We start from the raw sequence: 27,922 nt of genomic DNA, 5'->3' as shown, positions 1-27,922 counted from the left end.
TCTCCCTCTCTATCTCTCTCTTTCTCTCTCTCTCTCTCTCTCTCCCTGCCTGCCTGCCTACCCTTCCTGCTTCCTCCTCCTCCTCTTCGCCCCTCCTCTGCACAACGAACCAGCGGGAGTAGGAGGGATCACTTTACAACCAGTGCAACCACACACACACACACACACACACACACACACACACACACACACACACATACACACACATACACAGGCAAAGTGCATTTTCTACATACATGCATGCAATTTTTTTGGTTGCTTCCATGGTCGTGCGTGATTTTGTGGCAGCTCGTGCTCATGTGTCGTTTTCTACACGCCCCCCCCCCTTAACTTAGTTTTAAGTTAAGGTAAGATATGTTACGGACAAATAAGATGAGCTAAAAGAATACAAGATGAGATATTTTAAGTTAAGGAAAGATGAGTTAAATGGAGTTTATATAAGTAAATTAAGATAAGCTATGGTAAGATAAGTTAAGATAAGAAAAGTTTAGTTAAGATAAGTTAAGTTAAGGAAATATTAGTTATTATTCTTTCTACCTCAATATTTTATATTTTATTCTATTGTATTGTATTTTATTGTATTCAAATATACCGGCTGCTATGACAACTTAATTTCCCCTCGGGGATGAATAAAGTACTCTATCTATCTATCTATCTATCTATCTATGAGGATAAGTTAAGAAAAGATATGATGAGTTGAGTTAAGATAAGCTTCGTTAAGATACGTTAAGATAGGAAAAGATAAGTTAAGATTAGATAAGTTATAATAAGGTAAGTTGAGATGGATAAGTTACAGTAAAATCTCTAAGGTCTTTTTTATTAAAAAAGAATGTCTTATAATATCTTTTCGATCTTCTGATTAGGGCCTGTTAGATGTTCCTTGGTCAAGAGTGACGACCGAAGGTGTCAAGGTTCTGACACTTTAGTAAAGAAACTTACTGTTCTTTTGCTATTACGTATATTAACCTCATCTTATTCCTTTTCACCATGCTTTCAAATGATGTATTTTATCTGCTGCCTTTGATATTTTATTGTTTTGCTTGTTGTCATTGTGAAGCACTTTGAACAGCTGTTTTGAAAGGTGCTATATAAATCAATTATAATTATTAGCTTCCAAAATAGGAAAAAGAAAATATTGAAGACAACATGCTTATTATATAATAATAAGAATCATCATCATCATCATCATGAAAATAAGATGTTTCCTTATTGTCATTTTCAGCTATGTGGCTGTTTCTTCTGCGGCAGGCTAATATATATTCAGGAAACATGCATGTCATTGTCCACAGAGGCCTGACACAGACCTCTCATTGTGCACACAATGGCGTGAGGGTTTTGAGTTGCTGTTTCATGCCAGGCCGGTTACAGCCAGGAGCAAAGAGACAACACACTGGGTTTTCTCATCTCTCACCCCTCCGGGCCGTCTATTCCGACTCTTTATGATCTACTCAACCCACAATGCGTCAAGTCTGCAGAAATACACTGTGCAAGTTGTAGATGTATGTATAGAATCTATTCATGATGGCAATGTATGAGAACGAACAGTAAAGAGTAGTCACACGCAAGGATCATAAAAACAATAAAGGCCTTAAAGAAACTGTGGGCCAGAACCCTGAGGAACTTAAAGGTCACTAAGTTTACATCGTCACAGACAGAAAATGTTAGTTGCTGTTCAATCAGAGCAATGGGATCAATCATGTTCTGCCTCCCCTCGTCCGTGTGTTGATGTTGGACTGTTGGACATGTGTTTTTTTAAGCAGCAGAAAGACATGGAATTTAAGCATGACGTTGTTTGGGAACAGGTGTGCATGTTCAAACATGACATCGCTAATTGGCGGTAGTCTGTTTCTCACGCCATTCTCCAGGCATTGTCCTGATTGTTATTTACTTGAGAAACCGGATTGTGGTTTGGGGACAGATACAATCAAGATGCTCACAAACATAACAATCACGCGTTTGAATCTGACAAAAGTATCAGGGCTATACTGTCCACAACAGCACAGGCTTTGCTCTTACTTTCTATTTGTTGTGACATACCTTCCTCTCTGAGACACAGGTTGTGGATGCAACTCTTACTACAACTCAAGTCCTCAATCAGGATCACATTAGGGATTCCCTCAAGTAAGAGAGTCTGTACATCAACCTGACTGTCATTCTTTCACCACTTCAGAAATACACCATGTCCATAGAGGAGCAAAATAAAACACAACTACACAGATCACAGAGCGAACACTTCCCATCACATTTAGATTCAATGCTGCCACCTAGTGCTGACACTGCATAAATACACAAAAGACGGCATAGATCACATAAGATAAGATATAGAAATGTTATTGAGTGAAGTGAATTGGCACAAGATGATTGCTCGAGCATGTAAGCAACTGTTTGTAAATAAGTATAAGGAGATATTGGGATAAACGTATCCAAATGTGGATATGTTGTGCAGGTTAGACCATTTATACGTGTGTTTCAGAAGAAATAGTATACAAAAAAAAGTAGGCAATTTAAACACTTACAGGACTGTCTCAGAAAATTAGAATATTGTGATAAAGTTCTTTATTTTTTGTAATGCAATTAAAAAAACAAAAATGTCATGCATTCTGGATTCATTACAAATCAACTGAAATATTGCAAGCCTTTTATTCTTTTAATATTGCTGATTATGGCTTACAGCTTAAGAAAACTCAAAAATCCTATCTCAAAAAATTAGAATATTTCCTCAGACCAAGTAAAAAAAAGATTTATAACAGCAAAACAAAATCAAACATTTGAAAATGTCCATTAATGCACTCAGTACTTGGTTGGGAATCCTATTGCACGGATTACTGCATCAATGCGGCGGGGCATGGAGGCAATCAGCCTGTGGCATTGCTTAGGGTTTATGGATGCCCAGGATGCTTCAACAGCGGCCTTTAGCTCATTTGCATTGTTGGGTCTGGTGTCTTTCAGCTTCTTCTTCATAATACCCCACAAATTCTCTATGGGGTTCAGGTCAGGGGAATTGGCAGGCCAATCGAGGACAGTAATGCCATGGTCAGTACACCAGTTACTGGTGGTTTTGGCACTGTGGGCAGGTGCCAGATCATGCTGGAAAATGAAATCCTCATCTCCATAGAGCTTTTCAGCAGACGGAAGCATGTAGTGCTCTAAAATCTCTTGGTACACAGCTGCATTTACTCTGGACTTGATGAAACACAGTGGACCAACACCAGCAGCTGACATGGCTCCCCAAACCATCACTGACTGTGGGAACTTCACACTGGATTTCAAGCAACTTGGATTTTGCTCCTCTCCAGCCTTTCTCCAGACTCTGGCGCCTTGACTTCCAAATGAAATACAACACTTGCTTTCGTCTGAAAAGAGGACTTTGGACCACTCTGCAACTGCCCAGTGCTTCTTTTCCATAGACCAAGTCAGACGCTTCTTCCGTTGTCTTGAGTTCAGAAGTGGCTTGACCATGGGAATACGGCTATTGTAGCCCATTTCCCGGACACGTCTGTGAACAGTGGCTTTTGATACCTGGACTCCAGCTTCAGTCCACTGTCTTTGAAGCTCCCCCAAATTCTGGAAGCGACCCTTCTTCACAATGCGGTTAAGGCTGCGGTCATCTCTCTTGGTTGTGCAGCGTTTCCTGCCACATTTCCCCCTTCCAACAGACTTTTTGTGAATGTGCTTTGAAACTGCACTCTGTGAACAGCTTGCTCTTTGAGAAATTTCTTTTTGTGTCTTACCCTCCTGATGGAGGGTGTCAATGATGGTCCTCTGGACAGCAGTCAGATCAGCAGTCTTCCCCATACTTGTGATTTAGTTTACTGAACCAAGCTGAGTGTTTTTCAAGGCTCAGGAAACCCTTGCAGGTGTTTCGAGTTAATTAGACGATTCAAGTGATTAGTTGAATACCCTACTAGTATACTTTTTCATGATATTCTAATATTTAGAGATAGGATATTTGAGTTTTCTTAAGCTGTAAGCCATAATCAGCAATATTAAAAGAATAAAAGGCTTGCAATATTTCAGTTGATTTGTAATGAATCCAGAATGCATGACATTTTTGTTTTTTTAATTGCATTACAGAAAATAAAGAACTTTATCACAATATTCTAATTTTCTGAGACAGTCCTGTATACATTTTGGATTTTGTTTTGTGAAAGCATGTACAAATGGAAATATGTATGTGTATAGTGCAAGCTTTTATAATAACAAGGATTGCAGACGAATGTAAGGATAAAATAGAAAGAGATACAAAAGCAAAAAGCAGCAGTATAATAATTCAAAGGAAATGGTCATTTGTGCAGACAAACCTCTACTATGTGTTTGTATGTGAAACAAGTAGAGGTGGCTTGTACAGCCGCCTTTCATACGTGTCCAAGTAAGGACGTTGTAGTTACACGTTGTACCACATCTCTCTCTACAACCTCAGAGAACAGAGAACTACAAATATGGTCACTTGCTTTTCACATATTATTTATATTTTCAGTTAGTGACTGCTCCTCTTTACATAAGAGGTATAACTCACTTATATTTTCTGATGTGATGCAGTATACATAAAACTACACAAGGTGGTGCTACTCTCATAAATGTGGTATTACCGTAAGACAGAGCATCACAGGTCAGGGAATTATCTGTGGTTTCATCATTTAGAAATTCTACTTACTAACCACAGTGTGCAATGTATATAGAGATGAGATATTTACAATATATGTGAGACTGAGATTGTATGCATGTAAAAATAAGACTAGATTTGCATGAATGAGAACGCATGTATGTATGAGTGACAATGTACCTTTTTAATGTGTTTCATGATTGATCCCTGGAGATTTCAGGCAGACACGCTAAGTATCTCTTATTAAGACTGGCATATTCTGAACTATTGCAATGGTTGAAACTATTTATGGTGTTTTATCTAGTTACATCCTAGCTTTGGATTTTATAAGTTGCATCATCTGTTTTATTGTGAAACCCTTTGTAACTTTGTTTTGAAGGATCCACACCCGAGAGACAGCAACGCAACACTAACAAAAATGTCATTAGACTTTTGTTGTGAGGAAGCACATCGTGAGAAGAATTTAGTAGTTTGGCAATAAACAGACTTACGAAAGTCGACACACTGTAGATGAGAGGATAAGCTTGTGAAAGATTAGAATGAAAATCTGCCAGAGCAAACGTCTTATTTATTTATTTTTTTAACAGCTCAGCAAACTCCAGTGTCTCTGTGTACAACAATCGGTTCAGAATCAAACATTTTCTCTAATGTTTCTTTTCTCCTATAAAAGACCAGTGTGGGAATTAAGATATAATAATACAAATCGTTATATAAACTCTCATGGGTTGTTGCAAAGCTGTAGGTATTGGGGCTGCAATCAAAAGTAGTGTATTTGTACACAAAGACCCGACTTGCACATATTATCTGTTACAAGTTTTCACACTGTTTAAAGAAATATGATATATGAATCCCCCGGGGAGTTAGGACCTGTTTAACATTTCTTTGAATAAAATCTTTTCAGGCTGATTAAGCAGATAATCAGATCTCTCTCGCATTTCTAACTGTTTAGAATTGATCTCTTTGTAAGGTTATCTTCAGGCAATTTGAGATGGGAATGAAAACAGATAGAGGAAAAGGTAAAGCCACCTCAAGTGCAGTTATAATGATGCTTGCATTTGAAATATAGTACAAACTACCTTAATACATTTAAGAACACTTATATAGGTATTTGTGTTATTTTATGTAACCTTTATATTCTCATTCACTCTTTTATTTCAGAATAAGTCTATGTCAATTTATTTGAAAGCTAAAGTCAACGATTAAGATTTAAAAAAAACATATTATACATACAAAAAAATATGTTGTTACAACCGGCCCATACTCTAACCCTGCCTATACCATTAAACCCAATAATCAATGGTGGAACTCAAGTACAATTTAGAAATACTTGTACTTTAATTAAGTAAGTTGCTTCAGTGCTTACATTTAAGAGTTGAAAGGCCTTTACTTTGAATGAGTTTTAAACTGTGGAATTTCTCATTTTATGTACTCAAAACTAAATACTTATTAGGAACAGGCATCCAGAGAATTGACTGCATGTTTGCTGCAACTCTCAGTTCTTTAAATTAAATGGTGAAGACTTTCCCGTTTGCCATGACCTTTTATTGAAATCAAATATTTACCCATTTCTTACATTGCACGGTTGCTTTTACTGTTGTGCTTGTCATTTTCTAAAGTTGTTTATATACGTAAAGTTAATTCTATCCTCTATTTGATTTCTCTGTACCTCTTATTTGTAGTGTAGTACATGTTGCTCTCACAATTTACCATGAAGTCTTTTAAAAGCACCTCGAATGGCCTTGCTAAACAAACTTCCTTTAAGGTTTTTTTTTTGGAATATAATCGATTTTATTTATTTTTAGTCCTGAAAACTTCTGAATATTTTTAGATCTTTTTTTTACTTGGGGCCTTAATCAAAGCTCAAGCGTCTTAATCCTTTATGTGTGTGTATGAGGGAGTGTGTGTGTGTGTGTGTGTGTGTGTGTGTGTGTGTGTGTGTGTGTGTGTGTGTGTGTGTGTGTGTGTGTGTGTGTGTGTGTGTGTGTGTGTGTGTGTGTGTGTGTGTGTGTGTGTGTGTGTGTGTGTGATGTGATCACAGGGCAGCGGTGTGTGTTGATGCTGCTTCCTGGCTCTGTGTGTTTTCACGTGACCGCTCACAGTGCCAGCGCGTCTCCGAGGCAGCGGTGTTCACTGAGATCCGAGAGGAAACAACACAGGCTGCAGCAGCTCAGGACTTCAACTCTCCACCTGGACGCCCTGGACCCAGTCTGCCGGCATGTTTTCACTCGGGGAGAAGATGGAGTTTCTCATAGGAAACCCCTACTCCACGCCCGTGGGCCAGAGAATCGGTGAGTCGCTTTGCTTCTCAAACTTTATGTGTCAATGTTAGACGTTGCGCTGCTGGAATAAACAAACATCAGTAGCTTAATTTAAATACCTGTTATAACCACACCCACGGGGCTCAAAGTGACCGAAACACGCTTTTATTCCTGGCTTTCAAATTCTTAAATGTTTAATAATGACAGAAAGGTAAAAAGAAAAGTCTGAAGAGAAAATGACGCAGAGGAGGCGGGACTCGGTTCGCGGAGTCTCGATTGCGATTGGTCGCTGTGGTAGAGTGGCAGCTGCCGTGGCCAATCAGAGAGCCGCTTGTTGCTTCCTCTCACTTCCTCACTCACAGATGTGCTGAGTGAAGCTCCAGCCTCACAACAGTTTAGAACACCGCTGCTCCGGTTCAAGAAGGAAATGAGAGGTCGTGCCAGTTTTAAAGCAGATATACATTTCCTCATTGATGGCGGCAGGGTGCTCTCTCTCTCTCTCTCTCTCTCTCTCTCTCTCTCTCTCTCTCTCTCTCTCTCTCTCTCTCTCTCTCTCTCTCCCCCCTCACTTCTCTCCCCTCTTTGCCAGACCCCTTCCTCTCTCCCCCTCTCACCCCAACCGGTCGATGCACATAATAATAATTTAAGAGGTTTCTCTCTCTCCTCTGTCACTAAAGGGCTGCTCCTTGTGGGAACTGTTGGGTTTCTCTTTTATTTTGAAAGCTCTCAACCGTACAATGTAAAGTGCCTTGAGGTAAAATATGTTGTGATTGGGTGCAATACAAATAACATTGAATTCAGGGTGATTTTTTTGTATGTGTGAAACCACTGGAGGCCAGCAGCAGCTACTGGTGTCATGAGGACAGTGATGAGTAGTGAGAGAGTATGACACACCCATCAGATCTCAAGCCGACCTTCCTCTTCCTTCTTTCCTCTCAACCTCTCTCACTTTCTAGCGCATAAATATCAGAGTGGCCTCAGCTCCGTCTGAGGCAAAGGAGAACAGAAGCAGCTGACAGTCACATGAAGTGGAGGCTGCAGCAGCAGGGTGGAGAGGGGAGGGAACCCGATGGGATTGAGAAAAGCAATGGTGAAGGTTTTCTTTGAGGGGGGGTTGGAGGGCTGTGTTGGTGGAAAGGAATGAAGGAGATTATGAGGAGCCTGTGAGGGGTGGAGTGCAAAGAAAGCTGGCTTTGATTGCTAAACTTTTTATGTCAGAGGTGAAAACCTATTCTCTCAACCAGCAGTGCAGTTCCCAGATTACATTTTCTTTCTGGCACTAAAGCTATAAATTGATGGATTGTTTGGCCGTATTATGGGAAATGTAGAATTCAGGAAAAACTCTATATCTTATGAGTAGGCTGCCTTAATTAGCTCCAGGTTGTGTTTTTATATTCATTTGTTTTTGATAGACAGATAGATAGATGGATGAACCAATTCAATTATTTGTGTATCCATATCGGGGGGAATCTTTTATGGATCTTGATGAAAAAAAACCTGACATGTTTAGAGGGCTAATATTTATGACTGTGTGCAATTTGGTGCAGATCCAAATAAAAATCTGGATCTAGTGACTGAAATGTCTCTAAAGCAAATCAGTCAACTTCTTTGAAGAGCAGCAGACCTTCACTACTTTAAGATACTTTTGTTTAAGCGTTGCTAATGAGCATTTCATTTGAATATGGAGAAACTGACTTTGAAGTTATCTGTAGTTGTTTTGGTTTTCTGGCCAGCAACTATATTTGGACAAAGTTAGCGACTACTTGGTGAACATAGTGAAGTGTTCAGCAGCTACAGAGCCAGATGTTTCCATCAGGAGATGGTGGAGCATGCATAACGCACCATGCATAAATACCGGCTAAACCACACATAAATAAGCCACTGTTTGCCATCAAGTTCAACAGGGTGACATTCAGCATTGTGCTCACAGCTGATTTATACTTTAGCCAAGTCACCATAAAAGGTAAAATCAGGTCAAACTTAAACGTATTTTTTAACTAACAGTTATTTTTTTGTAAAGGTACTTAAGATTGAAACTAAATTGTCAGATTCTTTAATGTTACCTCAAGTGATCAGAACTGGAAATGTGAAGTTTTGTGCAAGATCGAGGGATATAGCAATAAAAGCACCTCTCATGAAGGCAGACCTTGAAACAGTCATGTGGTGATCCTGCTTCTTGTCTCTTAATATAATATAATTAATCACAGCGTTGGCACTGTTTTAAATAAATCATTTAATTAAATTATATGAATCATAACACACATATCTGTCTAAATTAACTCGTTTATCCGCAAATTATTTCTAAAATAATCCTTAAAAAGACCAACTAAAATGACTTCCTGTTATGACTCAGTTATCTTGATACTGGGAGTATTTCTTCTGGTTATTGTGACGTGTCTGTTTCCATGTCAGTAGTATTACTCTAACTTCTCTTGATTGTCCCTCTGTTGACAGAAAGAGCAACCGGCGGCGCTCTGCAGTCAGAGGACTGGGGTCTCAACATAGAGATATGTGACATCATCAATGAGACGGACGAGGGGTATGGATAATGTTGTTTCCTCTGCTAAGTTATTTTTGGTCTCTATCTCTCCAGTGGAGCAGACGAGCCAGTGGAGACTGAGATTGTCCTGTTCTTGACCTCTCAGTACAAGTCAGTATCATGATTACTGGTGAAAGAGGCAAATCCAGGCCACCCGGCACAGTCTCATGATCTGGTGCACACTGCCTGACCTTTCTGATGAGTTATTACACTGTATTACAGTTTAACCTTTACGGTTACATTCTTTTCTTTGGTGCTGGCTTTTATTCTTACATTAAAGACCAGTTCTATAGTTCTTTTGCCATTTGGTTTGTGATGCTGGGAAGAATGTCAACGTAAGTCTAAAGTGTGTTTTTTGTATTACAGTAAAACGTTTTTATTTACTAACAGACATTATTGTCGTTCATTGAACATTTGAATCATGAACAGAAAAACTATTTATCTTTTTTTTTAACAATTATTGCCTTTAATTTTCTTTTTTTAAATAGTAACACTGTGAATACAAGTTCAATGATCACCTGATGCAACGTTTGTTTTCCCTGTTAGTCCCAAAGATGCGGTCAAAGCTCTAAAGAAGAGGATCATAGGAAACAAGAACTTCAGAGAGATCATGTTGGCCCTTACTGTGAGTTACCATCTGTAGGTCATTGTATATAAATGCTTTATGAATTTGTTCATGAGATCAGATCCTGATTGGCTTGTGGTCTAGAGGCAATGGTTTCAGTGCACATGCTTATAGTGGATCATCATTCGTAATGAGAACATGACGACCAAAGCTTTATTTTTATGTTTTGATTTAAATTTAAATATGTCTCTTTATCTTGTGGGTCTCACAGGTTCTTGAGGCTTGTGTGAAGAACTGTGGCCACCGCTTCCATGTCCTCGTGTCATCGCAGGAGTTTGTTGAAGGGGTTTTGGTTCGTTCCATTCTGCCCAAATATAACCCACCCACCGCCCTCCATGACAGGGTACTCAGCCTCATACAGGTAAGGGGATGCTTCCTTCAGGGGACAGTGTGATAGAAACTGTCTAATGCAACTTCTATTATGAATTAATCTGCTGGTTGTTTCTTTTAATATGCAAGATATATTCATGTCTGTAGGTCATACATACCCGACGCATTTTAACAGACCACAATTCCTCTCATTTAGTCCAACTAGCAGCTCAGTGGAAGATCTCTCATTTTTGTAAATCAGGTGTCATGAAGGGGACACAGTTTACAGAGAGGGGACAAGTCTATGTCCAACATCCATGAACCATTCCTGATGACTGTTAACACTATAGCTTTGGGCAAAGAGAAAGTGGCCCCTCGTTCCAGAACATTTGACAAAAAGCTTAGAAAATAAAAGTTATAAAAAACTGCTGGAATCGAAACCGTTTTCTCATTTTTGCTTTAAAAAACCAACTGAGACAATCAATTGACCATTATTGTGTCAGCACTACTCTGCCCTTTACTTTAACAGTGGGTGTATTTTTCTTGCTGTATGTTGACATCCCACAGCTTTTATTATTTACTCAAGTTCAACTCTATTACGTCTGCAGACATGTACAACAGTGTTATCTTCAGTATTCTTTGTCATTTAAATAGCTTCATGCATTTCTGTGCTTCATGGTCAGAACCAGTTGTTTGTAAACACAGACGAGGAGGAATGATAACATCAGGCAGACAGAATCAGGCTTGTTAACGCTAAAGGATCATTTCTGTCTCTTCTCGCTCCATTCCTCTTCGCATGTGATCTTTGTTTTGGACTGTTTACTGTGTTATTGATTCGCGACGAGATATTCATTCATTCTTACTATGTGGCCTCATATGCTCTCGCTCCCATCTCCAGTCCTGGGCGGATGCATTTCGCAGCTCTCCTTCTTTGGCCGGGGTGGTGTATGTGTATGACGACTTGAGGAGGCGAGGTCTGGAGTTCCCCATGACGGACCTGGACGCTCTGTCCCCGATCCACACTCCAAACAGGGTGAGACTGCTGGCAGATTTTATAAGTACCACATCAAATCAAAGCAGAAACGTGTGATTCTAAATATGCTGGACCTTTCTCCCTTCATCTCGCAGAGTATCCCAGAAAACGAGACTCCTGACGTGACCGCTGTCGCTCCTCCAGCTCATCAGTCACAACCACAGGCTCCCGTAGAGGCGACCGAGCTGAACGCCTCACCTCCAGTTGAGCCCAATGGGGGACCGGCATCGCTGTCTGCAGAACAGGTACCACTGCCAAATAACAGCTGTCAGCTAGTGTTAACTCTAACATTGACCCTGCAATGGCTGGGTGATATGAGCCATGTTCAACCCCTAAATGTAGATTTTTTTTAAATATTCGTTAATACATTTGTTATTAAAACCAACATTAATGTATTTAATCAAAGAACAATCAGAATTGTATGACTGTTAACAGTTTACAGCTCGAAAAACACATTAAATTGTGAGGTTTCACTTAAAATAGCTTCTGGAACACACTTTATACAAATAACACTGTATCTTTAATCAGGTCTAGGAGTTCAACTAAGCTTTCTCTTATCTGGAGGATTTCCTCTTTAGATGATTAACCACTGATTATTTTCCTGTCTCATTTTCTTGACTAATCAATTGAGGGCTTGTTTAAAAACAAATGTGACATTTGAATTTCTTTATTTTGTCTGACCAACAGTGCATAACACAAAACAATTAATTTCACAAGTAGAGAGTATTTAAGCATTTGATTTCAGAATAAAAATATCATTCTGTCAATCAAATTGATTTAACTAATCTTTTAATGTGTTTGCTGAAACTGAAGTTGAATAGTTGCTTTTAACTTTTAAACTACTGGTATAACATTATCTGTTGTTTCATTGCATTGCAGTGAATCTAGTGTCAACAATATTAATTCCATCTGTTTATCTGTGCTATGACAAGTCAAATCAGACTAAAAAAATAACTATGTTGCTTGTATCACTAACTGACTAAGTGTTAAACTTAACAGTTAGCAAAAAACAAACAAACTGTAGAATGGCCGTGTTTAGTTTTCTTTGCATTTATCCAGGAGCAGAAGCTGCGGAGCGAGCTGGCGCTGGTGAAGGGGAATCTCACAGTGATGTCTGAAATGCTGAATGAGCTCGTACCTGGACAGAGCAAGCCTGATGATACGGAGCTGCTACAAGTCTGTACTTTATGTGTCACAATGGTCTAGCATGTCTTATCATAGTGTGACAGAAGGAGAAAACATGCCCCCACCATTTATGATCCACTTTCTATGTTCAGAGTAAGGAGTCAGAGGAAAGGTCCTTTTTCCTGAGTTGTGAAGTCAGTCTTCTTACTTTGTTGTGAGCATGTGCTTTGAAGTTAGAATGCGGAAAAAACATGGAAGCTGTAGAAGTATGTTGAACGTTTAAGCAACGTCTTGACACCTCCTTCCAATATTTGCATAATAACGAAGGGCGAAGAAAATCGGATTAGGTGTGACAGCCATATAAATAACTTAAAATGTGCATGTTAAACAGAAAAACATCTGAAATGGCGAAAAAGTCTAGTTTGCAAGTGACAAAAATGTGACAAGCTGACATTAGTAGCTGCCTTTCTGGAGCTGAATGTAAGATCATGTCAATTGGTTTAAAAGTGATCATGTCAGCAACTCTTTGACTTTCCTGAGTGGTTTTTCAAACTAGAGGTGGCGTTCATGTGACTTTTCCCACTTGGGAACTACATTTTCCGATTATTCCAACGACAAATGAATGCACAATCAGATTCCCTCTTGTGTTGTAGTCAAAAGAATGCTGAGAAATGTAGGAGCTAGTGATTTATGTGAGAAATAGATGTAGCTGGCTACACCAAAAAAGTCAATACCATTTGATCTTAAAACACATATTTTGGTCAGGATTTTTAACGATCTTGACTTTTCTCTCCCTCTCTGTGAGCAGCAGCTGTACTCAGTGTGTAAGAACATGCAGACTCGGGTGGTGGAGCTCATCCCCCAGCTGCTGGATGAAGGGTTTATGGAGGAGTTGCTCGTGGTCAACGATGACCTCAACAACGCCTTCATCCGCTACGAGAGGTGAGCTGCAGCCGAGCTTTTGCTGTTTAAAATGAGTCAGACAGGGCTCGTTTCAGGAATAGCTGTATGTATGTTTTTTTATTTCACGTTCACTGTATTGTGTTTGTATTGCAGGTTTGACAGACTTAACAAGGCCCAGATCTCAAGTCATCCGCAGGTACGATGACAGATGTTGTCTTCCTCTTTTGTTTGAAATAATGAACGCACTACTGCATTTCTCAAAAAGCTGTGAAGTGTGAACTTCTTGTCTTTGTCACGTGAGCTGTAAGAGATTACTCACACCCAGTGGGCCGTGTCCTCCTCTCAGCAGAGCTCTACCAGCAATACAAGCCTCATCGATGTCAGCCCACAGCCGCCCACTCTCAGCCAACCTGCTGTCATCCCAACAACCAGCCAACCAACAGAAAGCACCTCCACCAATCAGAGGCAACCGGCCAGTCACAGTGAGTCAACGCTGTATGACCACAACCTCATACTGTATGGGCCTTATTTTAGAACAGCAAATCTACATTAATATTCTCTTGTAACTAAATTCTAGCGTTTATTATTTGTTGTATGTCTGGTAAAAACAGGATGTTGTAGCTGTACATCACATGGGCGGGAAATATACATAGTAGGAAAAGCAACAATGGATCCATGGAGTAAATCCTAAAGAGATGCATTGTTGTACCATGTGATCTGTATGTGGAGAAAGGATCAGTCAGAAGGGTTTTATTATTACCAAGGAGGTTATGTTTTCACCATTTGTTTGCTTGTGAGTAATGTTTTACAAAGACTACAGGATGCATTACGAAATCTTGGCTGTTGTTACATTGAGTTGTGACTTCATGAGTGAACCTCTACTTTTCAGAAGAGGAGGAGGAGTTTGACATGTTTGCTCAGACAAGAGGCAGCTCCCTGGCTGATCAGAGGAAAAGGTGAGTGGTGCTTACTGGTGACAGACAGGACCTGTTCAGACCTGGTATTAATGTCCGCTCTGAGAGATCCAACTGGACTTGACAATGTGTGTGTGTGTGTGTGTTTGTGTGTGTGTGTGTGTGTGTGTGTGTGTGTGTGTGTGTGTGTGTGTGTGTGTGTGTGTGTGTGTGTGTGTGTGTGTGTGTGTGTGTGTGTGTGTGTGTGTGTGTGTGTGTGTGTGTGTGTGTGTGTCGGCATGAGCGAGGTAGAGAGAGAGAGATCAGGAGGGTCTGAATGAATCTCATGTACCTGTACTATCAAGACAGATTTTGACCAATTTTAGAACAGTATCAATCATTGTGTGGTGGTCGGTGTTGATATTGTCAAATCAGGATATGGAAAGTGAGAAGCTTGAAAATATGTTTTTTTATTGGGAAACTTTAGCAAGTCACAGGACGTCAGCTGAGTGGGTGGGCCTTTATATGTGGCCCAGGACCCATTGGCCTCATACGTCCCAGCCCACCTCTGAATGGGAGATGTGATTGGATCTCGGGACACATTTAGGATACATATGGGTGTGTTCACTTAGAATCACTCACGACAGATATTAATACCAGGTCTGAAATGGGGTCATATCATAATTCATGCTGGCAGTACATGTGTTTTGTATATTTGTGTGCAGCCTGGAATATATAAGTGAAGTATAAGGCCAAGGTATTTTTGTGAAGTTGCTGATTTAGATTTTTTCTTAACTGCATCACATACTAAAAAAGTCCATCCCTAATAACAAGTAAAGACGTATGGTAACAGTGCATGTCACATAAATGTAATGTCCATGGTTTGATTCCTACCTGGGCACTCATGTTGCGTGTCCTCCTCTTCTGTCTCATATCTCCCGTGTTGTTCTATGATATGGCCGTTTAATAAATGTAAAAAGAAGTCAGCAAATCTGAAGTAATGACAGCTGCCGCTTCCGCCACACAACTCTCAGTTCCTATACACTTCAATATAACCCACATTACATCACGTTATTACAATATGTGCCTGATGGGTGTGTCCAGTGTCAGATATGAGGACCCAAGAGCAGTGGAAGGCCTCGCCGGAGCTCTGGACACCAGGTTGCAGGTCACAGGAGGAGTGAGTGAACCTCAGTAACACACACACACCAGGATGTGAAGACAAGATTTCATTTGAAAGTAGAAAGTGTATTTTTGTTTGTGTACATAGCTACAACACAGGGTCATCATGTCTGTCTCTTGATTACTTTTCCCCTTAGATGCCACAGACGAACAACTCTCCACAGAACAATATTGACAAGTGGTTATCCGGCGATATGGTGAGGCTATATACTGTTTTCAATGTGCACTAATGCTGTGAGTGTCAGGAGGGAGAGTGATTGATAAGAGTAGGATGTGAACTTTACCCTTTGTGTTTTCTTGTGTTTGGACATGCAGGGGCAGCAGTCCTCAGTAAGTGAGGGAGTGTCCAGTGAAGGTGTGTAACAGGCCCCATCACCGCCATTTCATTTTAAATATGTTTTGAAGATCTTGCTCTGTTATGTGTGTTCATATGTAAACAAACACACACACACACACCTTTAACTGTAAACGTCTCTTGCAGAATTTGATATGTTTCTGGAGGATCGGGCAAAGGCAGCAGACCACAGCAGCCAGGGGAGCAGCAGCATGCCGCCCGTAGCATCCAGACCGCCTCCACCGGCAACCCAGCAACAGGACAGATCACATGACCACCTTTTTTCACTCTGAGTGTGGAGACGTGGAAGGCTAAGCATACAGACAGGCTGTGCCAAGTCAGGTTATCTCTGTACACGCACACACACACACAAACACAGGCATGTACACGAACAAAAACACACACACACACAGTAAAAACCTGACACTACAGAACTAGTGCCTAATCAACTTGTATGCAGTATTTCTTAGTTAATTTTGCTCTTTGTACCTTTCTGTAAGAACAACTTTATGTGGATGTATTTATGAAATGTATTATTCTAATGTCGATGTGAACAAGAGTTTACAGTTGAACATATATTTGATATTACACCATCGCAGGCCTTCCAAGAAGAAATTTGATTTTGTGTAAATGAGAATAAACGGGACATTGTCCTGCAAACATGTTTCATCCGTCCTCTTTTTCACATGTTCCTCTCTTAGCCGCCATGAAGTGAATTTTCCCTGGAGCTTGTTTTCTAACCGATCTCAGTGTCGTCTTTGTGTTAGAAAACTCTTCAGTTGTTGTTTCTGAAGATCTTGTGTCTGGGGTTGGTGACACAGCTCCTCTTAATCGAGGTCAAATCATGCTTCTTCCTGTCTTGTTTCCTGCTTTGTGTGAAATATGTAAATATTTTTTTTCTGTTTCTACTTCTGGGAATCAACACATTTACATGAAACCAAACCAAAGCAGAGCCGTGCTGTATTTTAGAGCCTTGAAGGAGAAGTGGGAGCTACGGTTGGGCTCTGGCCATACTCCATAATACGCCTGCTGTTTGTGTGATAAGGCCATCATTTTCAGTATGTTGTTGGTTAAGAGCTCAAGGATTTCTGGTGTTGAGTACACTGAGTCCCTGAAGCAGCCAGAGGAAGATTAGAGGAACAATTTTTACATTCCTCTGTTTAATCATACAGACACAGGATCATGTGTGTAGCATTCAACTGTGTGCTGGATTTCCGTGTCCCTCCTTCTACATGGATTTGAAGCTCTTACTTCTAATATGTCAACACAGAATCAGCCTTCAAACCCTCATGACCAGGAGGATTCACGCTTTGATTCACCATTTCTTATGCTGAGAGCCAGTCTCCTGTCCTTCTCGCAGCCAATGCGTCCATATACTCTGCTGACCAGGACATTCTCAAAACCAGACACCGCCGGCCTTCTCGCCTCCTGGGTCTTCTTGGATGCTCTTTCCACCCCTTCTGGACATCTATAGAGAAGCCACCTGGGGCCACTGAGGGTGACGCTGATAGGCAGCTTTTGCTGGATGGAGACACAAGGCCTGGCAAATCACCCACTAACCTGAATCCTCTGCCAGAGCTGAAAGAAGCTGCAGCAAACCATCACCACAAGCGGTAGAAGGAAGCTGCAGGTTTAGGCTTGAGTCCTTTTCCTCCAGATGTCGCCAGTTCGGTTCGATCCTGGCTGCTACGCTCTGCCACCTGGGAACTAACCTACCAGTGGAAGGACCTGGGCCCAGCTTTCTGGCCTCGCTGGCTGCGGCAGACAAACTGCGAAAGATCGGACCAAGTTCGAAGTTCCTCCATTCACAGGGGAATGGAATGTGTGAGAGCTCAGACCGCACACGTAAATATTCTGGCTTGGCACTGCCTGGAGATCAGAGACGGAGGTTGACGCTGGATCTAGAAAGATTAAGAGCTAAAGGTACAACGCCAGCGCAGAAGTGGGGACGAGTGAAGCCATGAAGAGTTGTTCATGGAGGAAACTGTCTTATCCTGTGGTTACAGCATCCAACTGTTCATGTAAGTGAATGTTTCTCTCACCGGCTGCAGCTTGGTTACAATATGCACAATATGTATTTTATTCTGCAATTGAGGCACCTTAAAGTGAGACATGTGCTGTACATGGCTTTGGGCAGAATCTAATAAATGTTCCTCTTGGAATTTATCCTCAACAACATTACTTGGCAACCAGACAATTTAACCCATATCCTTAGTTTAATGTTTTTATTTGCATGTGCACTGTTTACTTTCAAAGACTGTAGCAATCCTGTACAAATCTAGAGATGCATTACATCATGATGCTTTCCATATCATTGTTTTGTTCACTAATACTTCCTCATCCATCGTACTGTGTGGAACTGTGGGGTCAACTTTTAAAACCACTTTAAACCCCATTGTAATACTCCAGAAAAGAGCCATACGTATTATCAATAAGGCAGGTTATTATGATCACACAAAAGAACTATTTATAAAATCCCATGTGAGGAAATTACATGATTTTATATATTATAAAAATAATGCAATTATTGTCTAGAGTTAAATGAAAGTCACTCCCAAGTTGTGTTCAAAGATATTTTTCAATTCAGGAGAGTACATATGATTAAAGAGAAGTTTGCAAATTTGTGATACAAAAAGCCAAAAAGGGGATCAAAAGGAGATGTGTTTCTTATGTTGGGGCTAGACTGTGGAACAATGCAAATGTAAAGTTTAGAATGTGTAACTGGATAGGTCTGTGAAGCTTTTTTTTAGGGTTACAAGTGTGAATAATCAGTTAGTTTTGCTTTGTTTATATCTGGATGATGAATTGGATGGAGAGTTATGTAGGACAGGCATATATAAGCATCATGCTTCTGCCTGTGTATTTTCACTATCTTTCTACATACAATGTTGACTATGTATACTATGTATTATGTTTTCATGCCTGAATAAAAAGATACTCTTCTCTTATATAAATATACATGTTACTTAATCACTCTGTGTCTCTACTCTCGAATATTCCAGCCTTCCTGTCACAAGTGTTCCTCCTAAAAGTAAAGTAAATGTCTGGTATCAGTGAAGCTAAACAGTCTTTGTTAAGACCCCAGCGGCCCCTCGAGGGTTGTGCTGCATTCAGGTCATGTGGGCTGTGGTTTCAATGTGTAGGGCAACATTTTCAGCGTTTTAAAGTGTGACAAATTAATTAATGTTTTACAGCAAAGAAACTTAATGTCAACTGCCAAATGAAAAACCCATGGGAAATGTTTGACTGATTGTGTCATTTTTGTAACAAAATTTATTTTTCTTACAAGAAGTGCTTTGTCTAAAATAGCATCTGACCGTGTAATGGTGTTTTTGCAGAAAGTTTCTGCTTTTGTTTCACGTGACATTTGCAAAATACAAGTTTGTAGTTGAGATAATGTTGACGCAAGTTGTTTTCTTTGTGTGATGCCCTCATAGTTCTAAATGTAAAAGCTTAAAGGGTTAGCACGGCTCCAGACAGGAGGATAACAGTGAATAGGTGAAAGCAAACTCAGGGGCTGTGTTTGTATGTGATGCTGTTGGCCCCTTTCAAATTACTCCAGAATACGTACATTTTCACCAGGCCTGAGGTGCACGCAAATTTTGGTGAGTTCTTGAGTATGTTCAAGCTGTTAAAAATGTGATTGATTTGCCTGAATATAATCAAATGATGAGCAGTAGGGCCTTTGCACTGTTGGTGCTAGGGCCCTAATAAGATCAGGGGGAAAGACTCACTACTGCCACCTGGTTTTTGAAATGTTCACTGTGCTGTTCATTCTGGCCCCTCCCCTAATAGGGACACGTTTAGAGGTAGTTTTTTCCATACACTCTGACGCAGAACAACAATTAGGATACATCCCTCAAACTGACCACAAAGCTATTTGTTGTCACTACATTCAAGCTTTTAAAACCACTGCCACTGGGTTGAGAGCCAAAACTCCGAGTGTCGGTGAGTGCATCAGAATCTCTACATCCGGGTTCCTCCCCTCTCAGGAGCCGCACGGGTGAGCCAGAAGCTCAAATCGTGGCAGCGGCAGCTCGTAGAGGCACTTCCGGTGGCAGCAGAAACTGTTATACTGTTTATACACTGAGAGCAACAACCGCTGTTTGTGACTTTCAGGGAGATTTGGACCAGTTGTGAACTTACTTGATATTGTTCCGGGCCATGGATGGTTGAGACGCTGTGTACAGTTGTGGTGTCATCCATTCATATCTGTTTTATTCTTTTCTACTTTCTTTATGTACTGTATTTAAATACAGCCGAATTACCAAATAAATATTTTCTCAACTAAATATCCATATATATTGGTTGTCATCTGAAACATTTTTTTATGGGTTTAGTTCAATTTTTATAAGATTTATAAGTATTTTAAGGGGGCATGCCATGTTAATTATTTTATTTTTGTCTACTGATCATTTATAATAACTGCCTGTTTCAACCTTCAGACTCCTGACAGCAACACAGAAAAAATAAAATAATGATATATTTTTTAAAGCCAAAGAAATCATGGCGATATTAAATCATAAATATAAATGTGTGCCTGGTTCTCCCGTTACTAAACACTTTGTTCCTTTGAGGTATTTCTATCTACTTTGGTACAATTGTCGTCAATAAATTGCTACATGAGCAGTGGCATCTCTGTGCATCATTGCTATCATGGAGTTATTCACCATCTTATGTAGAATTTAAGGCAAGGATGAATATGTCCATTTCTCTGATACTGTACTAGTACTAGGCCCACTGTAACTGATACTGGGAATACACTTTTTGAGTTCCCACCTATCCACAGACACCACGATCATGCATATGGATCTGATAGATGTGCAACTCTCCTTGATTAATTTTGAGTCCAACACCCAGAGCTATCAAACTTTCAAAATAAAATTTTGATTTTATATTTTATAATCCAGTATATCTCATTGAATAAATCAGCTTTTTGATCTCAGAAAGTGTGGCAACTCTGGCATCTGCCTTTAATGTGGCATCAAAGGATACTGCATTCCAGATCAATGGCAGTTTCTGCTGCCACCGGAAGTGCCTCTACGAGCCCCCGCTTCCACGGGTTAGACTTGCCCTCACCGCCGCACGGTGCAGTGTACACAGACAAGATGGCAGCTTCTGTGGAAGACGAGTTTGAAGATGCTCCTGACGTGGAGCCGTTAGAACCAACTCTGAAGAACATCATCGAGCAGAAATCCCTCAAGTGGATATTCGTGGGAGGGAAAGGAGGTGTGGGTAAAACGACCTGTAGGTGAGTGGAGGAGAACCGCTCGTCGCCTCCGGGCTCCGACTCGCTAGCTACCGCAGCTAGCATTAGCCTGTCATATGAGTTGACGTGGATCAGTGTGAGTTAACGCGTCCATCGAGGCAGTTTTCCCATAAAAAGAATTAAATGGGAGTTAGCTCACTTTCCGAAGACGTGTTAGCATTGAGCTACATTGCTATTAGCGTTGTGTTAAACGTCAGTCAGGCACGCTGAGTTAGTTGACAGTTTGCCGGCTGGTTGATCGCTGATAGCACTGTCACTTGCTAACTTTAGCCAATCGACACATGAGCCTGTCAGTGTGTGTGTGTGTGATCATTACTCTGCGGTTTGTCATTAACAAGCTGTTCATTTCCATGTTCAGTGGAAGATCTATCTAAACCGTGTCAAACAGACTTAGCATTAGCATTGTGGCTAAGGGACTACTTTCTTGAGGACACACTAGCCTACATACTAGCTTGCTACCTTCCATCAACCACAGCTGCCAGGACTCACTGAGTGATGCTTACAATATCAATAGGAATGTTCCATATTATAGGCGTTAAACACAGATCATTGAAGTATTGTGGTTGTGATGCCCACGCAGACACATTCATTAAATGCAACAACAACTTTCCAACTTCGGTCAAATGTATTAAGATGCGGATTATAACAAAACAAGCGTGTGATCACATGTAAACATTGTACTTTATCTTCTTTAGATTTGTACACATAACTAGGGCTTTGTATTGTATCTGCACTTTTTTCTCTGGACAACAGATGAAAATAGTTTAAACATGTAACTCTGGCTCATGTGTAGTGTTTTGTCTTTGATTAAACAGCAGTCTTTATATCAAATAAAATGATTTAAAATGAATTAATATACCTAATGCAGCTTAGGAAAAGAGAGGTGCTTAACAACGTCACAAGTCTCGATTTCAATCTTTTTATCAGTACCACATACAACATGGAACTTTCACCACTGTTCTCTATAGCCGCTGCACTAACATGTCTCGTCTGTGTCTCTTGTTCAGCTGTAGTTTGGCTGTCCAGCTGGCTGCTGTGAGGGAGAGTGTCCTGATCATCTCCACAGATCCTGCCCATAACATCTCTGATGCTTTTGACCAGAAGTTCTCAAAGGTGCCGACCAAGGTCATGGGCTATGAGAACCTCTTTGCGATGGTGAGTCAACCTGCAAAAAGAACAGGAACATGTCGCAGACAGAGGAAGGAGTGTCTATGCAAGTTGGGTGGTGGAGTAATCTAATTTCAACAATAAAAGTTTTATGAAAAATCCACAGTTAGGTCAAAGTAATAGAAAAAGTTACACAAACAACAAAGATGGATTTATTATGCACTCAGCCCTCAAGTTACTTAATAATTTATATTGTTTAAAAGCTAGAATTATATCAATACTGTAAAACATTTTGACAGGAGGCATTTGAACTTTTCATTGCAGGAAAGGCTCAGATGGTTCAACATTTACAGGCACTCTTTCTTTTCAAGAGCCCCAGTAACAAAATGAGAGTGTGACACAATGAGCCAGCATGTACAATACCATGACCCTGAAACTAAAGCAGCTAATTTGGACTCAATTTGCTTTTTGACACCATTAGGGATGGTTTTTGCTATTTAACTGGTCCAATCAGTTCTGCTCTCGTTGGGGGAGAAATTAAGAAAATACTTTTCTTTTTATTATTGCTACAGAAAAAAAAATCTTGCTCACTTTCTCTCCATCCATCCATGTATCCAATGTCTTTATCTTGTATCAACTGAGTTAGCAGCCTAAAGCCCAGGCATGGAGTTAAATAAATTCTACAATCATGGATTACTGAATAAAAATAACTGTCGCCATCTGACAATTATAGATGTGTCCACAAATATAACCTCTGATTGATGAAATTAAAACTGACTAAACAACAGCTCAAGGGATGAACTGACCTTGAGTGTAAGCAGCTGTTAAAATCGCAATGACACGCCCCTATCACATTTTAAAAGTCTCCTAAATCAAGTGGATAGAATCATAGCTGTATCTGTTATTAAAGAGGTTTCTTTATGCTCTTTTTGGAAAATGAAGTTTCGCGCATGAGATCAGTATCTCTTCTGTGTCATGAGGATGGTCAGTTCCACATCTGGGTCTCAAAAGCACAAACCATCGTTGTGTAACAAACAGAATCCCCAGAGGCCCCAAAAACATTTGCAGGCAATTTACAACATGTCTTTTGGTATGTGTGTCAAAATGTGTTTGTGTTGTGTGTGAGTGCAGGAGATTGACCCTAGCCTGGGTGTAGCAGAGCTGCCTGATGAGTTCTTCGAAGAGGACAACATGCTCAGCATGGGCAAGAAGATGATGCAGGAAGCCATGAGTGCCTTCCCTGGCATCGATGAGGCCATGAGCTACGCAGAGGTCATGAGGTGAGTACGCCTGGTCGATACAAAACCAAAGCACATTTTCCTACAAGCAGCACTGATCCACCGCTGCATTTACCTTTTAGTCTCCTTTGATGGAGTCCATAAAGAAAAGTTGGCCAGTTGTGAGTTGTACAATTGTCTTCCTGTGCCTCAGGTTAGTGAAAGGAATGAACTTCTCAGTGGTGGTCTTTGACACTGCCCCCACTGGCCACACACTGCGGCTGCTCAACTTCCCCACCATCGTGGAGCGTGGGCTGGGTCGCCTCATGCAGATCAAGAACCAGATCAGTCCTTTCATCTCACAGGTAAGTGAGATGAAACTTAAAACCCGTCGGGCTACTGATGAGATTTCAATTGCAAGAGTAAAACAAATAGATGAATGGAAAAAGCAGCAATGACATTATATTTGGGGTTTTCATGAAATGTTTCTCTCATTGTTTGTTAGATGTGTAACATGCTGGGTCTGGGGGACATGAACGCAGACCAGCTTGCCTCGAAGCTTGAAGAGACGCTGCCTGTCATCCGCTCAGTCAGTGAGCAGTTCAAAGACCCTGTAAGTCACAAAGATACACAACAATTGTAGTTAATATACAATCACATTACTGTCTCTTTAAGTGTTACTGTGCAGTTGCTTTCATGTTGCAGGGTTTTGTTTCATTGTGCTTGTGTGCATATACACTAGGCTTGTCATACTACACTTTACAGACCTGGGCTCTTCCATTGAGGTGCTGCTGTAGGGGAACTCAAAGGCTTTCCAGCTCTCTAGCTGGTTCCCACCATCATTAAAGTGAAGAAGTGGTGCCAGTAGTGTTAATTGATAGTGATGATAACTTGAAGCAGGTGGAGAAAAGGATCTAATCCACTCAATATGTTTTTAAAACCAATTTAACATTTAGTGATCTAGCACAGCCACTTCTAATGTAAACCTTGTCATCACTGAGCTGTGTGCATTTCTACAGCAGATACACGTGGGGCACGTGCTTTGTTGGTGCAGCCTGCCAACCCGTCCTACTGTACGCCTGTGTACAATGGTGGGACATGTCGTATTGTGACAAGAGGACTATCAACAACACAGTTTCAGCTCTCTGTATACTAGACCATGTTTTCATGTCACAATGGCTACACCCCTGCTAAGAATTGCTAAGTTAACGTTTTCCCCCAGAAATTGCTTTAGTACTGGTTCACGTATTAAGTAGACATCCCATTTCCATTTCAACCTGTCCACTGATTTACATTAACAGATATAAACACACTCTCAAATCTGAATACATATTTTTAAATATAGATTTGAAGATTTTTTTAAAACACATTTTCAAATCGGTTTACACACACACTCTAAATACATGTTCAAATTCACAAATCTCATTACACATTCACAAATCTGAGGGCTGATGGGAGGGGATATATTGGTTGCATTTTTTTCAAAGTGTGGCCTGCTCATGCTAGCTTTTCCAGGATTACCAACCCTAGCTTTAAATGAGTTGTTTTAAAAGCTTTTCTGTATATGAGTGTAACTCTTCTCCGTTTCTTTCCCCTCCATTAGGAACAGACCACCTTCATCTGTGTTTGTATCGCTGAGTTCCTCTCCCTGTACGAGACGGAGCGGCTCATCCAGGAGCTGGCCAAGTGCCGCATCGACACGCACAACATCATCGTCAACCAACTTGTTTTCCCTGAGTCAGAGAGGCCGTGTAAAATGTGTGAAGCCCGCCATAAAATACAGTCCAAGTATTTAGACCAGGTACGAGACAGTTGTTTGTGTTCAAAGCTGATATTATTGAAACCAAAATATTTAATAAGTGTAACATGTTATTGTCCTTTCTCATGACCTGTCCTCTCTCTACAGATGGAGGACCTTTATGAAGATTTCCACATAGTCAAGCTGCCGCTGCTGCCCCACGAAGTCCGAGGTGCCGAAAAGGTTAACACGTTCTCTCAGCAACTTCTGGAGCCGTACAAGCCCCCAAACAAGTGATCTCCGTCCCTGCAGGACTTCCCTCCCTCTGGCCCCCTTCTTTGCAGACCACACCTCTATCTGCAGTCTGACCTCCCCCCCCCCCGTGAGCCCCCTCCTACACTGGCCTCAAGCCCCACAGTAACAGGCTCAAGGTGATCCACTCAGTCGTCAGCCCATCATCCGAAGTAGAGCGCCTCCGCAGCGAGACACAGGTGCTTAATGAAGGGGAGCTGATGATCACAAACACCAAATTATATTCTGCTGTAATGTTAGAGATAAGACAGATAAGAGCTGCCTGACTCTCACTTCACCTCCTCTTGTCTCCATATCCTCCGTGTGGCAGTCGAACTATTCCTACTTAAAGCATTTAACTTTTTCTTAACAACCCCCCCCCTCTCCCTCCATCTGACGCAGTGTCCAGCTTCGACTATGTAAAAACTAAATAAGTGTTTCCAGTGATGGTGCTGTGTGTTCCTCATTTCAGATGGTTGATGTTTATTCCGTGTGACTTGGTGGCTGTGTGCGTTCTCCAGTTTGACTTTTGACTAAAATTTCCCACTAACTCATCTGGCACACATCCGGACCTTCCATCCGGATGTCGACAGATTTGGAGTGTGACAGCAGGGCAGTGAAAACAGACATAAAGAAAACTATTTAAAATGGAATATGGCTTGTGGTCTTAAGTAATTTTTTGGCCGAGACCAAAAAAGTGTCTTTTACCTTTTGTCAAATCTTTACTCACTCCTCCATGCGACTGTGGTGTAAATGCAGTTACCTAACGTCAATGAGATTTTGAATCAAGTCAAACTAGGAGCTTTAAATGGTCTGTGCCTCTGTTATGGTTTGAACTGGACAGTCTTAAAGCTAGGGTTGGTAATCCTGGAGAAGCTAGCAAAAGCAGGCTACACCATATCACAGATACAGCCAAGCCCCTCCCCTTGTCCCTCCCGACAAAGCTATGCCCCTGAAGCACATGAAAGCTCACTGACTAACAACCGCTAATGACAACTTTTTTGTGACCATTTCACTAACTTCTGGCTAACGTCTCTGCTTCAGAGGGGAATGTCTCCCCGAGGGCAACACACACAGGCATTTTTTCTTCATTTTTTTCAAACAACTATATTTATTGATGGCTATCAGGTCGTGAAGAGGATTTAAAAAAATTACCAACCCTGCCTTAAATGGCCTCTGTTGAATATCTAGTTGCTTCAGACAGATGATGCTGGTGACCTGATGTTTCAGTGGCTGAACGTTCATTATTGTTTCGGCTGATTCCCCAACACATGCTCCCACAAGCTCTGTCAATCATTATATCTGTTTACTTAAGACTATAACTTATGGGAACACAATTGAAAGACATTAGTAGCCTTATTTAGTGCATTGTTAATTAAGAATATATTGAATGTTGCTTGATCAATGATGTTGAACCAATGAATGGTGAGTAAAGCATCTTTGCCCTAGAGTGGACTCTGATTGGCTGATCTGATGATTGAATTACTTCATTTCCCAACAGACACATAGAGAAGACAGGTTACTCCACCCCTCAATCCAACTCTTCATCTCTCCCCTCTGTAACTGAATGCTTTTGAGACGATACAAAGCTGTTTTCTATAAATTATTTAGCAAGTGTTGATTAAAATGAACTTGCCTCAGCTCAGAGCCTTTTGTGGTCATTGTTTTAATCTGATGTTTTTTCCTGATCCGGCTGCAGATTGTGTCTGACGGACTCATTTAACCTCGAGCGAGAAGATTCAGGAGAAACACAAACAAGCCTTTTATGCTCAAAAAAATGAAAGACGCATTCAAAAAGTACAATTGTTATTTTCAATTGATTTTGTTAAATTATAAAGTGTTAACTGTAAATGAATTGTCCTGGTGCAGAATTGCCTTTGTGGTGGAAGAAGTATTCAGATTCTTTACTGAAGTAAAAGTACTAATTCTTATTCTACACAAAATACCTTGCTTCAATTGAAAGTCCTGCATTCAAAACCTTGCAATGCTGCTTGAAATAAGGGGGTCACAGTGCCTCCTACTGGTCAGTGACACCAACTGCGAGGGGAAGAGTTTTCCAAAATCAATTAAAGAAACTTTATTTTTATTCTCTACAGTGTAGCTCTGTAAGGCCTAATATCAACCCATTTTTTTTTATAATATTTGATTTAGTCTTAGAACCCACAAAGGCGATGTAGATGATGTCAGACATGAAATGATAATATTGTGGGTTTTTGTTGGTAATAGTGGGTTAAATGTTTGCAGCACATGCTGAAAACAACGGCGACTTTTCACCATATTTTGGCCATAGATTGAAAAAAGTGTATTTTTACATTTTTTACTTTTTCTTACCAGGTTTACAGCAATATTTGTAAACTGTCTACTTTACCTTTCTGTAAAATACATATTGAATTTGATTTCAATGTTAAGCCTAATCATGAAATATCAAGATTTCATATTTACGATTTACTTTTAACATTTTGGTTTATCATATAATAATTCGTTTTCAATTTAATA

General features: G+C 40.5%; 2 protein-coding genes and 1 pseudogene across 3 annotated transcripts; all 3 read left to right on the top strand.

Annotated features, from left to right (window-relative positions):
- The first annotated feature begins 6,703 nt into the window (after positions 1–6,703).
- On the top strand, positions 6,704–16,471 carry LOC133023804 (target of Myb1 membrane trafficking protein-like). Of its 2 annotated transcripts, none has more exons than XM_061090885.1 (15): positions 6,704–6,891; positions 9,316–9,400; positions 9,947–10,025; positions 10,237–10,386; positions 11,233–11,367; positions 11,463–11,612; positions 12,427–12,543; positions 13,301–13,434; positions 13,549–13,591; positions 13,745–13,877; positions 14,285–14,351; positions 15,393–15,468; positions 15,608–15,667; positions 15,786–15,825; positions 15,952–16,471. In XM_061090885.1, the coding sequence occupies exons 1-15, from the start codon at positions 6,819–6,821 to the stop codon at positions 16,095–16,097; spliced, it is 1,488 nt and encodes a 495-aa protein (XP_060946868.1). In that variant the 5' UTR covers positions 6,704–6,818; the 3' UTR covers positions 16,098–16,471. The 2 variants fall into 2 exon arrangements, with proteins under 2 accessions (XP_060946868.1, XP_060946860.1); XM_061090877.1 differs by having other exon boundaries at positions 13,742–13,877.
- A 78-nt stretch (positions 16,472–16,549) lies between these two features.
- LOC133023820 (noggin-like) lies at positions 16,550–20,016 on the top strand (annotated as a pseudogene).
- Positions 20,017–20,886: 870 nt separating this feature from the next.
- On the top strand, positions 20,887–27,066 carry get3 (guided entry of tail-anchored proteins factor 3, ATPase). The gene is made up of 7 exons (XM_061083831.1): positions 20,887–21,055; positions 22,081–22,228; positions 23,312–23,460; positions 23,612–23,762; positions 23,903–24,010; positions 25,001–25,198; positions 25,304–27,066. Exons 1-7 carry the CDS (start codon positions 20,913–20,915, stop codon positions 25,430–25,432), a joined length of 1,026 nt encoding a protein of 341 aa, XP_060939814.1. The 5' UTR covers positions 20,887–20,912; the 3' UTR covers positions 25,433–27,066.
- Positions 27,067–27,922: the final 856 nt, after the last annotated feature.

The sequence above is a fragment of the Limanda limanda genome, chromosome 2 (genome assembly GCF_963576545.1).
Source record: "Limanda limanda chromosome 2, fLimLim1.1, whole genome shotgun sequence".
Classification (NCBI taxonomy): Eukaryota; Metazoa; Chordata; class Actinopteri; order Pleuronectiformes; family Pleuronectidae; genus Limanda; species Limanda limanda.
The sequence above is the reverse complement of the archived record's forward strand: the minus strand, read 5'-3'. Positions and strand labels throughout refer to the sequence as shown.